Source organism: Lycorma delicatula, chromosome 13, assembly GCF_047948215.1.
Source record: "Lycorma delicatula isolate Av1 chromosome 13, ASM4794821v1, whole genome shotgun sequence".
NCBI classification, from domain to species: Eukaryota; Metazoa; Arthropoda; class Insecta; order Hemiptera; family Fulgoridae; genus Lycorma; species Lycorma delicatula.
Window position 1 is genome coordinate 23,371,287 of NC_134467.1, and position 16,369 is coordinate 23,387,655.

The 16,369-nt window shown below is 29.5% G+C and overlaps 1 protein-coding gene across 1 annotated transcript; it reads right to left on the bottom strand.

Annotated features, from left to right (window-relative positions):
* Positions 1 to 4,298: 4,298 nt before the first annotated feature.
* On the bottom strand, positions 4,299 to 15,680 carry LOC142334158 (uncharacterized). Its single transcript, XM_075381952.1, has 5 exons — positions 15,658 to 15,680; positions 14,194 to 14,270; positions 11,828 to 12,208; positions 7,087 to 7,506; positions 4,299 to 4,539 (listed from the first exon to the last, which is right to left on the bottom strand). The coding sequence occupies exons 2-5, from the start codon at positions 14,249 to 14,251 to the stop codon at positions 4,436 to 4,438; spliced, it is 963 nt and encodes a 320-aa protein (XP_075238067.1). The 5' UTR covers positions 14,252 to 14,270; positions 15,658 to 15,680; the 3' UTR covers positions 4,299 to 4,435.
* Positions 15,681 to 16,369: the final 689 nt, after the last annotated feature.

The window sequence follows — 16,369 nt, forward strand, 5'->3', positions numbered from 1 at the left end:
ATTCTATGTCCAAAAAAAAATCCTTTCCAACTCGTCACAGGAAGTGTGACGACTACACATTTTAGGAAATAAAATATCGTTTGATAAAACTGAGGAATAATAAAAAATTTAAGATTAAAATATCGACGTGTCAGCCATTTTAATTTTTTTACTCTTGTGTATATTCCGCTTAATTGTTTTCTTTAATATAGAAACTTTGTATGTATGTATATATATATATATATATATATATATATATATATATATATACATACATATATATATATATATATATGTATGTACATATATACGTACATATATATATACATATATATGAATATAAAAGTTTATTTATTCGTTTCAATGTACATCAAACATTAAAAAATAATAAGATATAAATTAAATAATAGTAAATCATGTTAACTTAAATATTAAATTATTATTAAATTAAAATTTATTTTATTATTGCAATAATGTTAATAGAATTTGTAAATTAAATATGTTGAATATTAGCAGTAACATAATAAAAATAATAATTACGTGAACTCCAATAGGCTTCACTAGTTAGCCGGAGAAGATGCAAATCGTAAATTAATCATTGCAGCACCTCCTTTTATACTGATTTTTGTGAAAATAAAGTACGTTTCTTACGTAAAAGATAGATACATATTAAATATCCCTATATCCATTTTGAATAGTTTCTGTGCGACGTCAGAATGTATATACTGACGTGTATTTCGCATAATTAAAAAGGTACTTACTTTGCCTGCATTAAAGAAGATAAAAATAGACGTTTGATGAAAACAACGTATATCGTTTAAATTTCGCTATATTGTGCAATTTTAAAAACAATAATTTTTTCTTATTTAAAAAAAAAACCCCAAATATTTTATTATATTATATTACTCAATTGTGACACACAGGAAAGAAAACTTAGTATTTGTTTCAACAATCACTTTACAGAAAATTTTCAGTTATTTTCCATTTCTAATCCGCATGGACAAACTTCGAACTTGTATTGTTGAATCATTAAAAAAAAATGTTTTCTTCCCTTACATTATCTATCCCGTTCATTCTTATGAATGTGAAGCAAATAAAGTCAGGTGAAGTAAAAGTTAGGGTGGCTTCGTTTGACATTATTGGTGAACCGAATTAAGGCTTGTAGTGCTAAATATTACCTGCATTTCGATAATTATATAATTATATATTTGAATGAATTCATTTGTCGATTTTGCTAGTAAACCTGGAACGATGTTTGTTAATCTTAAAGAAAGCTATATTATTATGGTGTGTGACTCTTGTACGATTAACTTACAAACTTTTAAAGTAATATCGCTTGAAATTAGAAAAATATATACATTTTTAAATATTTTCTTCCCGAGTAGATGGCAAAAGCCGTTTAAAAAACTCAACACAATATACTTGAAATTTCATGGGTTAAGGTTTTACCATTTTGATTTCTATTTAAATAAAAACTCTTTTTGAGTTTTAACTTTAACTCGAAAATACCCGATTTACCTCTGTCGGTAGATTTATTTTACAAATATGAAGATATATGTATATAAGCAATATATGATTATATATAAAACGAAGCCGTCTTCATTATTGTCTACAGAAAGCTACCAAATATATCGTACTAAGGAATCGCTTCAGGATCCATTATACTTACATGTAACCCCGAATATTGTCATAGTTAATCTTTTATTAACTAAAATAATTGAAAAAACGGATCAAGTATAAGGAAAAGTGGTGTAACAGCAAGTTACATGAAAAATATATGAAATGAGCGTAAGTCAAAGAAAAACCTATAGTTAGGACGACAATTTAACCAAGAGTTTATTTGTCCAAGAATCGTATTTAGTTCTTCAAACGATAGGAAGATTTTGTAGCAATTCTACACAAATGATATTTCACGAATTTTAATCGAGTCTTCCTCTGAAGCCCTCCAAAATGAGGGAGGAAGATGGAATAAAGAACCAATAAATTTCCTCACTAGAAACAAAACATAGGATATCTCATTTATCTTAATAATTTATCGAAATTTGATCATATTACGGCAAAAGGTTCGACACAATATTAACCATTATCATTTCATGATGATGTTCACCTTATATATTTAAAAACAAACATCACTTTGAAATATATTGTCACAGAACTACCATATGAATTTTCCGCTTAAGGCCCCGGCTAAATCTATATGAATGTTGATTTCTAGACTAATAATTATTGCTTCGTAAGCAGTAGCTGTCATCTTACTTGGTCATCTACTATGTCAACAGTGAACAGTAAACGGCTCTGTTTAATCAACAATCACATTAACAAAGATACGAGTTACAAGAACAAATTTCCTAGGTAATCGGATCATCAGTTGTTTGGATACGTTAACCTTAAGAAAATAACTTTAAGCATCGATAAGAACCGATCTAACTGTCGTTATTACAATGACAATACAGTGTCATTGTCAAAACAAGATGAACGTATCGGTTGAAGCCCGCCATGTTGTAGCCGCTCATATTCTTTCTTGAATATAAGTTCTATTAAATTTGCCTTCAGTAGAAAAATCAATTCATCTTTAAAATCATAATTAAGACGACCACCGAACGTGTTGCGAGCGTTATTATCATGAAGCAGATACAATGAAGAAACTGGACTATTCCGAGAAAGAGAGCCGTTTTCCTTTAAATCTTTCATTCCATCATGGATAATAATTCCTTGACCTTGTTTAGGAAACCTTTACAATATATATATATATATATATATATATTCCAGTTCTGTGGAGATGATTGGGTGGTTATCATGGTTTCCACCCGGTCGATTGTAAATCTCCAGTGCCTGGTATATGACCAAGACCAGTTTATTATTTCATGAATCTGACATATTTTTACGTTAGACCTTTGCTTTTCTTTAACTTACTTTCCTAGTTTAGAAGCCACGAATCAACGTGTGATAGTGACTTTTCCAACGCCTCGCGATATAAACGGATCGATTTCTTACGACTACTCGACCTGATTTTTTAAAAAAATGTTTTCATGGGAATTATTTTCACAAAATTCGTCATCTTTATTTCTAAATATAGGCTTTATTGATTCCTGTATTTCGCAAAATTTTTCATATTTGGTTTAATTTGTAACATAAGACATTTTTTGAATATGGAAAATAAAAGTCACATTCTATTAACGAATAATATGACACATTAGTCAAAATTATACAATTGAAGATTATCAATAAATACTGTAAGCCACATTAGACTTCAGACTACAAAATAAAACTATTCTGCACTGGAATGAAATGTTACATTAAACAAATCATGACCGATCCAAGTGGGATCCGACTCTAGAATGGTCACATTAGACCAATAAGTCACCTTAGACTAAATGTACATGACCGCACCCGGCGGTATTCTTACTTGAGTGAATGTATGAGCTTGATTGACGTGCCAGTGCTAGTAGACACCAAAGCGCACCAAACCACTTTTGTCAGTGTGCAGAGAGCAGCATTCTGATCACGTGTTCTAAACCCCGATCACTCACTCTAATAGATAGCCTTTTACAAGCAAACTTCCCATATTTAGCCCGCTTTCCCGAGCGCCATTAATGATTCTTTATTATATAAACATTTGCAAATAAAATATATTAATCATTTTTTATAAATAAATATTATAATTGTTGTTAATGTTAAATAAAATAAAAATCAAGATCTTGGTTTTTACATTAATAAACATTGTATTCGACGCCGCCTTGATGATAAGTTTATCAGTATAGGTCACAGCAGTCAAACCAAAACCCTTATCATTACGTTCAGTTTCATCTAGTATTTCACTTTCCGTCCGGAATATGCGTTTCTATTTAGATATTATCGTTTGCGCGATTCTCATTCCCCTCTGCACTGTAAAATCCTTAACGCACAAATTAATAAGTCCGACTTTAATATCACTTCGGTAATCAGCATCGACTGTACCTGGTGAATTCACCAGGTACAGTCGATGCTGATCGCCATACGCAATCTAGGTCTTATTTGCGCTCTATATTATTTAGGCAGTAATATAGCAATGCCGGTTGCGATTATTTTTATATGATCCTGTTTTAAAATCGTATCGATTGTTGAAATTAAATCTAAAGCGGCGCTTTGATCGGTCGCATGTTTAGGAAAATCAACAAAATTATTCAATTTCTTAATTTTAAAAACTTACATTTCTAAATATCTTTATTGTAAAAATAAATAATTAAAAACAGGATCTTATTTTTTTTTTTAAGAGCAGAAGAAAATGTAAACAAAACAGATTGAAAGGTATATAATTAATAATCAGGAAAGTTGATAAATACATTAAATTAGAAAATTTCTTTTTTGCTTTTTATTTATTATCAGTTTCAAATTACACATTCAACAAGAAATTCGAATTCCTAATTAAATATTTAATTCGTATTTTTCATGTAATCGAGATTCCACGTAAAGTTACTTATAAATCATTCATTAGCTTAATGAGGTCAGTTGGCTTAAATTTAACTTGATCACCAGCCCTTTCTGTGTTCCCTGTAGAAGCTAATAAATTACTGTACTTTACTGAAAAGCAAAGAAAAATATAATTTATAAAAAAAAATATAAATAAAATTTAAAGACACTAATTATGTTAAATAGAGAAATACTAATTTTATTTTCATGTTTTCCTCGATAGATGATTACCTGGAGATTATCGATGATCGATAACATTTGTTCACACCAACATAACGTAATTTGGTAAAATTAACGTAACAGTTTATTAAAGAGAAGGAAAACATTTCAACAATGCGTAAAACGAATTAATATTACATAAAAAAGAACGAACAGGATATAAATTTAAACATTTATCTGGTGTTAAATTGTTACAGGATAACCGATGTTCGATACCTACATCAGCTCTACACCGTCTTGTCAAGGCCCTCCACCACTGCACCACGCTTTGTTCGTTATTCTGATTATTATAAGAATAATATTGCTAAGTAACTATTAAAGCATGAAAGGATCTCTTTCCTGCAACGTTTCCCCCATTCTGTAGATAATATACTCCTACTGTAGACGCAGCAAAACTTGAAGCGATCTCGTTCATTGTTGACTGGGAATCACTAAATGAAGCACTTAGAGGATCGAGATAAAGTATTTTTTAAGCAGAAATTAAATTATAAGGAAAAATAGTTTAATTTTGTGAAGGCATTTTTTTTTAATATTTGATACTTTATAATATTCTTATCTCTACAATAAAAATAATTGATCAACATGCTTAAATATTGGCTAAATATGCTATGTTAATATTAATAAAAATAAAATATTAAATATTTTACTTATAAGTATTAAAAAACAAAATCAATCATTTTACATCATTGTTTTCCTGTTACCAAGGTAACAAAGATTTAATGAGTTAAATTTCTTTAATATCGTAAACCCCATTAACAACATCACGATAATTCTAATCGGAATTAATAACCAAACAGATTTAAGGAACAAATCTGCAAAGTTAAATTAAAATCGAACCAGTGGTATTTCGTAATGCGCTCAAAGAGTCAAACCGAGTTATTATTCTATTTTACGTATGGATTTCTAAATCAGTACACGTAAATATATAAAGAGAAAAACTAAAAAAAACTCATTCTAAAATAATTAAAAAAATAACTAAAGAAAATTCATCAGAACCGATCTCGCAAATAATTAAAAAATGTTCTATCGTGACATCGATATAAGTAGAAAATGTTAAAAAATTTTCAAATGTACATACATTCCGATTAAATTTTAAAAAATGCGTTGCAGTTATTAAGGACACACTATAATTTACACTACACCATTCAATTTTTCTGTATAATAATTTTAAAATCGCTAATTCTTTACTACATACTATATTCTTAGAGGTCTCCTTAATGTAAATTTTCCCATTTCCACGACCGCATTGAGACAAGTTTAATAACTGGTTAATCAATATCAATAGAAAATTTTTTTTTAACAAGCAATACTGCCTTGTTATGATCTTTCATAAAGTCCGTTACAGCTAGTAACTGAGTGGGTAAAGTGACGACGGGGATTTTCACAAGGCGAATGTGTTACCCTACGGGGGTCAGGATGCCCAATAATTAATCACAGCACTAAAAACGGAACCCAGGATTCTTTTTTATTTAATATTTTACTAGTAGCATCTTTCTAGTGTAGGTTAGAATTTCTGTTATATAAATATTCTGGAGCGGAATTTATTACTTGATCGCTAATGAAACTTATTAAAATCCTGTTTACGGGTCAAATATTCAGAGTACGAATTCACCGTTCAATGTACTTTTTCATAATCAACAATTTTGTAGATAAAAACGATGACGTCACTCTCAAACCTAAATTATCCTCCAAGCCTCGAAATCCATCCAAAATGTTATTTATCAGTAGTATTAGAATGCCAACGACTTCCAAAACGGGATGGTTTTTTACATTATTAATTACTACTCTTAGCTGAAAATAAATTCTAATATTTTAAGTGATAGTTCAGTTAACGAATTTGAAGTTCGGTCTTCTTATTTAGATATCTTAAAACCAGATTTTGTTTTTGACTAAGCGTCAATAGCTTTGCTGAAGTACTATCCGATAATGTATTATAGAATTTTAATTTTAATATTTCTTAAATATTAATTTAATTATTTGAATTTTTGCACGACGCGAATCCGTAAATTTAGAACCGATTTTATTAATAAGTAGGGTGTAAAAAGGACAGAAATCATGAAAATTATCACAATTTATCAATTTTAGATATTTACTGGTGTAACTGGAAAATATTATAAGAATATAAATTCAGATTGAACCTTATCTAAGGGCTGAGATCCGAAACATTAAACTGAAGTTCAGGTAGCTAAGTAAATTGTGCGTATCGCTTTGTTGTTACACGGTAAAGCTAAGAATGAATAAACAGAAATACAAATGCGATGTAGTACTTCCTACAGCGTCTAAAGTACGATCGACACCGCTTATGGTTTAGTCAACGGAAGAATGAACTGGGTAGACAGGTCGTTTCAGTCGCCTGTCGAGATCAGTCAACATCTGCGGACCAAATGAACTCTCTATTCTTTGATATATAATCTTAACGTTACGTTTAATTTTACTTACCTTTAGGAATATAATAATTTATGCATTCCTCCATTCCGTCACTTTTTCCCTTTGATATTAATGGTTTTTTTTTTTGAATTTCAGGTCCTGTTTCAAATGTTTCCTTAACATCCTTTGTTGAATTACTTAAACATGTAGTAATCCATGTCTGCACTTTATTAATATACCTTTTGTAATTTCTATATATATCTGTCAATACGGGCCAATATTGTCCCATTGATATCGTGTCAGTCGCAACCTTAGGACGTAGGTATGTTTCAATTTCTATCCACCTTCCTACTTCAAAATCTACAAAATCTCGTATACAAATCAAACAATTTTTATTCTGTTCATTTAATTCAGGTCTTTTTTGAATAATCATGTAACTAAGATAATCATCTTCATAACGATATCTTATATTATCAAATTCATCATATTTGGCTGCAAAATAAATAATATGTATATATATATATATATAAAGTACAATAACATCTAACATTTTAAACGAGACTTATAATCGTCAATCATTTCAGTGGTAAGTAACTTAGAACAAAGAGGCGATAGTGGAAAAACTAAAACTATTTTATTTATCTGTAAATTCTTCTTCTTTTTTGACAAAAAACATTACTGACATAACAGGGATTATGCGTATCATTCATCTTTGATGCCTATAAAACTGTAATAAACATTTTTTTACATAGGGGGAAAATTAGAAATTCCATTTTCCTTTCCAATATAACCTGAAATAGTTATTATCAATGATTTTTTTTAAACAAAATACGTATTTTGAATAAATAAAACTAAATGAAAAAGTAAACTTTGACGGCATCTAGGAGATAGATTCAACGACGATGCAGACAACTTAGATAGGCCCTTTCAGAGGAGAAACAATCTTTTTTTTTTTTTTCTTTTTTCTTTTTTAAATCTACTCCCCTGGGCCGGTCCGACTGGTTGGTATTGCGCCACCAGAGGAGTGCCTGTTCTACTCTAATGGGCTTTCCCACTTACCGGCTATAAGTCCGGCATGGCAGGTCGGCCCACCGGTCAGTTCTTTTGAGTTCTTTTGCCCCATCCGTATATCGCCACGTCAATACCATGTACTGTCGTGACGTGGCGATTGGGACTTCTCAGATCTTGATATTAACCTAACGAAAAAAACCCTTAGGAGTCCCCAGTGGATCATCGGAACCGACACACCTCGGCATGTCAGCCCTCACCACTGAGGCTGTCCACCCTGCCCTATGCTAAAGTTTAAAATCCTAGTCTCCTCTCATCGTTGTTTTTCTGCGTAAGTATTCTTTTGATGACCAACTCAACTTTTTTCCAAGTTTCTTCACTGTTTAACATGCTATTGCTTAGTCTCCCAGTTCCATCAGATGACAGGTCAATACCGTCTGTCTCTTACCTCCACTTATGACATACAGTGAAAGTATGTTCGACATCATCATCACAGTCACAGTACATGCAGGCTGCAGTTTCCCTTCTACCGACTCTATGCAGATAGTAATTAAAACTACCGTGTCCTGTAAAATACTGTGACGTGTAAAAGTTTATTTCACCGTGTTTTCTATATATCCAGTTCCTTAGATCGGGGATTAGCCTTCTGGTCCTGTCTCCAGGGCCTGCTGTCCTCCATCTCTCCTGCCATCTCTCTATTAGCCTATGCCTCGCTTCATGAACTTCAACGCCTTGATCTCTTTCGACACTGAAATGAGCCATAAGGTCGATTGGAGGCACTCCTGATAAAACGCATAACGCCTCATAGGAGACTGTCCTGTACTCGGAAACCACGCCAAGCAACAGTCTCCTATGGGTCCTAACTAAGCGTGCCAAGTTCTTCTTTATCCGTACTGAAGGCCACCATACCAGAACAGCATATAATATCGACGACAAAACCGAAAACGCAACAACCCTCCTTTTAGACGCTTTAGGTGCTCTTTGAGAAGTCATAATAATATTATGACTTATAATAATATTAATAACAATTAATATTATTTAATATTAATATATAATATATATATATATTAATATATTATATATATTATTTAATATTAATTAATATTAATATTTTTAATAACAATTTAATGACAATCTGTTTCCTAAAAAGTTCACCCATTGCGAACTCACAATGGATCCTACCGATCGCAACAAGTAACATCTCTGACTTCGTTCGGAGGATGATAAATTAGATTCATTTGTGAATTTGTTACTTTCACAGATTCACATGTTTAAAGAGGTCATTGTAGAGGAACCTAACAAAGAATTCATCGTTCGATACCGGCAGAAAACTTTTTTCTAGATTATGCTCCATTATACTTCCATTATTCATATATAGTTTGCCATTTTCACGGTAAATTTTATGTTCTTTAGTATTGTTTTAACCAGTAAATTGCATATAGATTATCTTAACTGAACATATTTCCTCTTACTCGAGCATAAAAAAGGAAATCTGATCATTTTTAATTTCGAAGAATTAAAAAAGGAGACGCCTTTATAATACAAAACATCCACTATAAGAAGGAAAAGGATCTGCTACAGTTATGGAATAATTTAGTTGGAAATTCAGATGTTTGTAGACGGAAGAAAAAATCTTTCTTTGTATAATCGTGGATTCAACGAAATTTTTAGAAGATATGGTCTTATGATGATATTATAGGTGCTGTAAAATTATTTCCTTTTTTCTAGAAGAAGAATTGTTGTATTCTTTTCCTACGGTAAAGAATAAGAAAACCAGTAGTTAGGATTAATAGAAAGCTATTACGTTGTTTTTTTTCTGTTTCAGTAAATTTCTATATATGTTTAAATTATGTCAACATAAATATATAGTTGCACAAAACTGTAAAACATAAAATTCTTTATTTATCTCATTAGAACGAGTGATGTAATCGATTATCGACTTGAGAATAAACTATTATAAGCGATAATAATCCTTCTCATGTAAGAAGTACCCATCAGAATATTAAACGTTGTCGACAATTTTTATATGTGTGGGTAGAAGTTGTTTCTTTTCAATAAATAGAAGAATGTTTTGAAACGACACGATTATAAAGAATTATAAAAGATTGAACATTCAGGTATTTCCTGCGTTACTCTGAAGATCTGATCGATTTGGGATTTTGGAATCGGTGATCAAGATGTTCCCAAGAAATAGGAAATTTTGAAAAGAATGTCGGTACGCTTGGAAATAGATTATAATAGCCTTACATTTATAAACGAACACCTACCCGGGTGACGTTCAGTTTCGTGTAATCGTAATAATAAGATGTTTGCAATAATATCGTGGGTAGGAAATTATGAAGATATAGGTTAAAAAAAAATATCACAGACGTTGAAAGATGAATAGGTATTCCATAAAATATTGAAAATGTTAAAGCTGTGGTTTCAAAAAGTCCACAGAGTTGAATTGGTCATTAGGCGGAACGTCCACTGATCTGGGGGGAGTGCTCAAACATATTCACTAGATTTACATTGCATTTCTCATGATTAGTGCATCATCTAGAAACGTAAAAACGACGATTAACTGATGCGACTATGATTCTTTGAATGAACGCCTGAAAAGACATACGAACATCCTATTAATAATATTTGGTTGGGAAACGAAAGGATGAGATTTTCTCATTTTTACTGTGGGTAGAATTTGTTCCTTTTAAGTAAGACAAGATTACAAAGAATCATAAAATATTGAATATCCACGTATTTCCTGTGTTACCCAAAAATCTGGACGCTTAACACTCGTTAAACCCCAAGGAAATGTTTTTATGATTACGACGGTAAATGTCATTTCGATATTTCATACAGCCGAATTTTTTTTCTTCAACAACTATTTCCATGCTTGTACCGGCGTTGTTTGGATTTGTATATTAGTTCAACCTTCTTTTGTAATATTACTGGGGTAAATATTGCAATTATTCCTTCTTTTTTTTGTGATTCCTAATATAAATATTTGCCTTTTTCCTGACGTTTTAATCATTTGTTTTTAATTTATTTATGTTTTTTGTTATTTATTTAAAAACAGCCGTTAAATACAAATCAACCCGGTCCCCTTTAGTAAAACGAAATAGAATTTTCAACAGAGAGAATTTATGTTTTTTAGCCGTACGTGAAAATCATCCGTTTAAAACCCCAACAAAATTTTACGTAATACATTGTTCATGTTTTATTTTTTCTATTCTATCCTAAACCTTTCTGTAAATATTAAAATTATACATACATCTGAATGTAACGACTTCACACGTGTATACGTTACGATATATTTGATTAATCCGCTGATTACGCATAATTACTGTTGAATATGATCAATCACCACCAATTTTTGAGAATAATATATATATAATTTGTATAATTAACATTAATTAGCCGATATTAGCTTTCGTAGGTTCTGTTTGTTTAGATTATGATTATCTAACATAATATAACCCGCCGCTCGCTTACCTCAACTACTTAACAATAATGTTTTGATTATTTAAATATAAAATTCAGGAATTACTACTTATAGTTGTTATTTTAATATGTAAAATATATTAGTATGGAGAGTATGTAAAGTGACCGGTATGTTTATTAAATTCTCCAAAATTGGATTATGATTAATCAAGTTCATCCGTTTTTACGCATAAACACCAAAATTAATCAAAATCACCATAACATATATATTAATCAACGGGTTCTGTAAGTAAATTAGGAAGAAATTTCCTGTTGATAGGATGATATTAATAAAATAATATGCTTAATAATAGAAATACAGTTATACAAAAAGAATACTTACCATTATTTCTAGAAAATTTGTCTGTGCATAATTGAAAACCGTAATAAATTTTAAATTGATTATAATGTGTTGTAACAAATTTTTCAAAATATGTTTCTGTGGTATCAGTCGGCATTCCATTTTCACATGCTAATACGATATCTCCGAAATCTTTCTTAATGTTTTCAATGTTACTTTTAAAATCTGAAATGTGATTTTTATTTCCAGCGTATATATATTTAATTGTTTCTAATTGTATATTTATTTCTCTAAGGATACAAAGATAACAGCTTAACTGCGTATCATATAAATCCTTTGTGTAAATAATGTCAGTAATATATTCTTTTTTTGTTGAATAATAGGTCTCCCAATCTTTTTTATCGATAGCAAGTTGGTCTTCAGCTGAAACCAAACAAAATACATCAATAAATTCATTTCGCTGAGAAAAAACTATTAGATTCTTCGATTGTATCTACCACCAACCCGGGTTTGCCGAGAAAAATATGTAACTAACTGGCTAATGACGGTTTGACCCTCTACAGATTATAATTTAGGTGGAAAATTAAATGCATCAATAGAGTATGTATGCGTACAAAAAACAGTTGTGTAATATATTATTCTATCAAAATAAAAATATGAGATACGGAACATATGGTGTCCGGGTTGACAAATTATAACCGAAATTAAATAAAAGCAATGCATCGTAATCAAAAGTAATCATTCAACGTTCAATACAAATCGGTTAAACTAAACCGTAGGTATTAAAATAAAAGAATACTGACGAAGAAAAACTAAAAAAATTGAGCTTATTATTTCTCACTATTAAATGAAATTTCCTAAATGCAAAACCAATGGTTAATTTTAATGTAATGAAATAATCGAATTACAAGGAATAGAATATGAATAAAGAAACGAAAAAAAAATTTTATGGGAATTAGAGTAAGGTGAAAATGAGAAAATATATTTTATAACTAAGAGAAATCAAATTAAATGAGATAATCATTTTCCGTTAGATAAAATTCAAAAATATAAAGCCTCTTCCTCAATCCCAGCCAAAACTAAACCCTTTATATATAAGACTATACGATTAATGTATACGGCCATTACGACCGTATACATAAATCATAATACGGTTACTCTGAAAACACAAAGAAATAAGTAAAACCATCATACATCCTTCAACATTGTTTCAGCGCTAAAACCTTCTTTTTTTTATTACAAGGAAGTCAGGAATAACCAAATCCTGCAGAAATTGAGAATGGATTGGACTAGTTTGCTTTACATACAAAAAACAATTTGTAATTATATAGTTGACAAGTAAAAATAATATTTTTTTTTTATTATGTAAGTAACAATATTCTGGCAGCCTGTATTCCGTTTTTGAAATGTTTCTGTATTTTTGAAGGCATGAATGAGGTGATATACACTTCAGACAGGAAACACGTAAGCATATTACATATTTAAAACAGATATTAAGGCATAGTTTTGTATTATGGCATTTCAAGGCAAAACAGTACGGTTTGATTTTCTTATCAGATTATTACGTCAACTTTTTCATCTGAAGAGAATTTACCATCGTATAAAACACCCAGAAATTTCATAGTACATGGAACAGAAATTCTATCGTTATCATTAACGAAATTTCTACCCTTGAGATCATTAATGTTATGTCTATCTGAAAAGCACAATGTACCGGTTTTATTTGTGCTAATCCGGTTCTCTTATTGAAAATTTTTACTTCTTGAATAGATCTTTAAAATATTTCAATTTTCATTATTCATTATCTAAATTTTAAAGAAAAATTTATTTCTAATTGTTGGGTGGAATTGCAAACCGAATATCCAGATTTCGTAAACATAGCGACGAATGTAATCTTACTTTTTGTTCCTACATACGTGTATAAAGTAGCTTTTTTTGTAATAACAGCAATGAAAACCAAACACAGAAATAAATTAAATTTAAAACCAGATCTTCAAATTGCAGTAACAGAGGACATCAAACCAGATTTTTTGATGTTGCTAAACAAATGCAATCAAATGCTCACATTAAATTTCAAATGGTGCAAAATATAAATTTTAAATGTAATTTCAATGTACCTATATTGTTTCAAATAAAAAAATAAGTCGGATCTTGACAACAAATTTAAAAAAATCTATATATATATATATAAATATATATATATATATATTTATATTACATTATATGGGGTAAAATTATTAATTATTTGCGTTTTTGGGGTTCGCGATCAAAATCGTTCTGAGATCGCTCTTCTAGAACTATGATAGCAGGAAATAATAATTGTTCCGTTCGTTTGATTTTGTGTTACGGGATTAAAGGTTTTCTTTACTACTGTTTAAATTTTTGTAATATGAATTAGAATTATTTACCTTCATTATAGTAAACGACAGAAAGTAATATTATTAACACCAATTTAATTTGAACCATTTTTTCTTCGTTTAAAAATCTAAAAACAAAAAACATTTTGTATTTTATTTTCGTTTTTATAATCTTTTAATTTATATAACTGTAGCATAAATTAAACTAAGATACTAATGCTCATAGATTTACCGTTTCTTCATGAAAAGATAAAGCGATTCGGTATAAAGTATAAACTGCCATTAAACAACCGCATAAATCATTAATCGTAATAAATAATTATAAACAGCAAGATATTTTAAGTGAAATTAATAATCAATACTTTGTTAATATAGATATTATTAATTAATCAATAAAGCAGTTAATTTTAATACAAGATAGTTTTAAAGAATTAAGTAATAAGTTGTGCATCTATATAAATATTCGTTTGTTCAAAAACTTAAATCTCCGAAAGCTCTTCACCAACTGTATTGAAATTTTTAAACAACGTTGTATTCGAATACGCGCGTGTTTTTATATGCCAACTATTTATATACCTAAGCTAATAAATACAAGACAGGTAAACACATGCTTTTATTGAAAAAAACAGTGCTATCTGTAAGACGTAAAGGCAAAAAAAAAGTAAACGGGAGAAGGTAAAAAGAGAAGAAGGAAAAATGGGAAAGAGGAAAAAGGAAAACGAAATGGAAAGGAGGAAGAAACAAAAGAAAAGCGGAAAGGTGGGAAAGAGGAAATGATAAAGAGAAACGGGGGAATGAAAGGGGGAAGAAAAGGGAAAACGTGGTAAAGGAATATGGTAAAAATGAAAACTGGGAAATTGTAAAGGGGTAAATGGAAATTGAAAAGGTGCTTAAATGTTGTGAAGTTCCGTAATGTTCATTCTGTTAATGTTTTATCAAACTTCCAATTGTGTTCATTTATATATATATTTATATACTCAAATCTAGCAATAAATCTTCAAATCTAGAAACGAATAAAAATTTGAATAATTTTTTTACTGAATTAGGAAATTTAATACATTTTATTAATCGGTGAAATAATTTGTGTAATAATATTTTAAACTTCTTTTTTTTTGTATACTAGCAACGCTGAAACCTAATATTATATCGGTTAGGAGTTAATCCTAACCGATTATTAATTTTAACTTTGAAAAAAAGAAACATTTAATGACAATAAAAATGAAGCCGAAGAAAACCCTATAAATGAATGAACATCGTACGTTTTGACTTGTATAGTCTGCTTAAGGAATAGCAAAATTCACTTCATATATATATATATATATATATATATATATATAAGTTTATTTATTCGTTTCAATGTACATCAAACATTAAAAAATTATAAGTTATAAATTAAATAATAATAAATCATGTTAACTTAAATATTAAATTATAATATTAACTTAAATATTAATTTATTATTGTAATAATGTTAATAAATTTTGTAAATTAAATATGTTGAATATTAGCAGTTACATAATAAAAATAATAATTACGTGAACTACAATACACTTCAGTAGTAAGCCGGAGCAGATGCAAATCGTAATTTAATCATTGCAGCACCTCCTTTTATACTGAATTTTGTGAAAATAAAGTATGTTTCTTACGTAAAAGATAAATACATATGTATTTACTTTACCTGCATTAAAAATTGCAAACAGACGTATGATGAAACCAACATTTAAATGTCGCAATATTGTGCAATTTAAAAAAAAATATTTTTTTTTATTATTTTAAAAAAACCCCAAATATTTTATTATACTATATTACTCAATTGTGACACACAGAAAAGAAAACTTAGTATTTCTTTCAACAATCACTTTACGGAAAATTTTCAATTTTTTTTCCATTTCTAATCCGTATGGACAAACTTCGAACTTATATTGCTGAATCATGAAAAAAAGAATTTTTTCCTCCCTTACATTATCTACCCCATTCATTCTTATGAATGTGAAGCAAATAAAGTCAGTTGAAGTAAAAGTTAGGATGGCTTCCTTTGACATTATTGGTGAACCGAATTAAGGTTTGTAATGGTAAATATTAATTGCATTTCGATTGCCTTAGAATTCTGAAATGTAATTATATACTTGAATGAATTCATTCGTCGCTTTTGCTATTAAACCTGAAACGATGTTTGTTATTCTTACAGAAGGCTAAATTATTATGGTGTGTGACTCTTGTACGATTA

Bases quoted from the DNA above. Each gene is read 5' to 3' on its own strand.
- LOC142334158 (XM_075381952.1), bottom strand. From the start codon at position 14,251: ATGGTTCAAATTAAATTGGTGTTAATAATATTACTTTCTGTCGTTTAC. The intron at 7,507-11,827 runs GTAAGTATTCTT...TTTATTTTGCAG, and splicing joins CAAATTTTCTAGAAATAATG to CCAAATATGATGAATTTGAT. The intron at 4,540-7,086 runs GTAAGTAAAATT...TTTGCTTTTCAG, and splicing joins AAATTATTATATTCCTAAAG to TAAAGTACAGTAATTTATTA.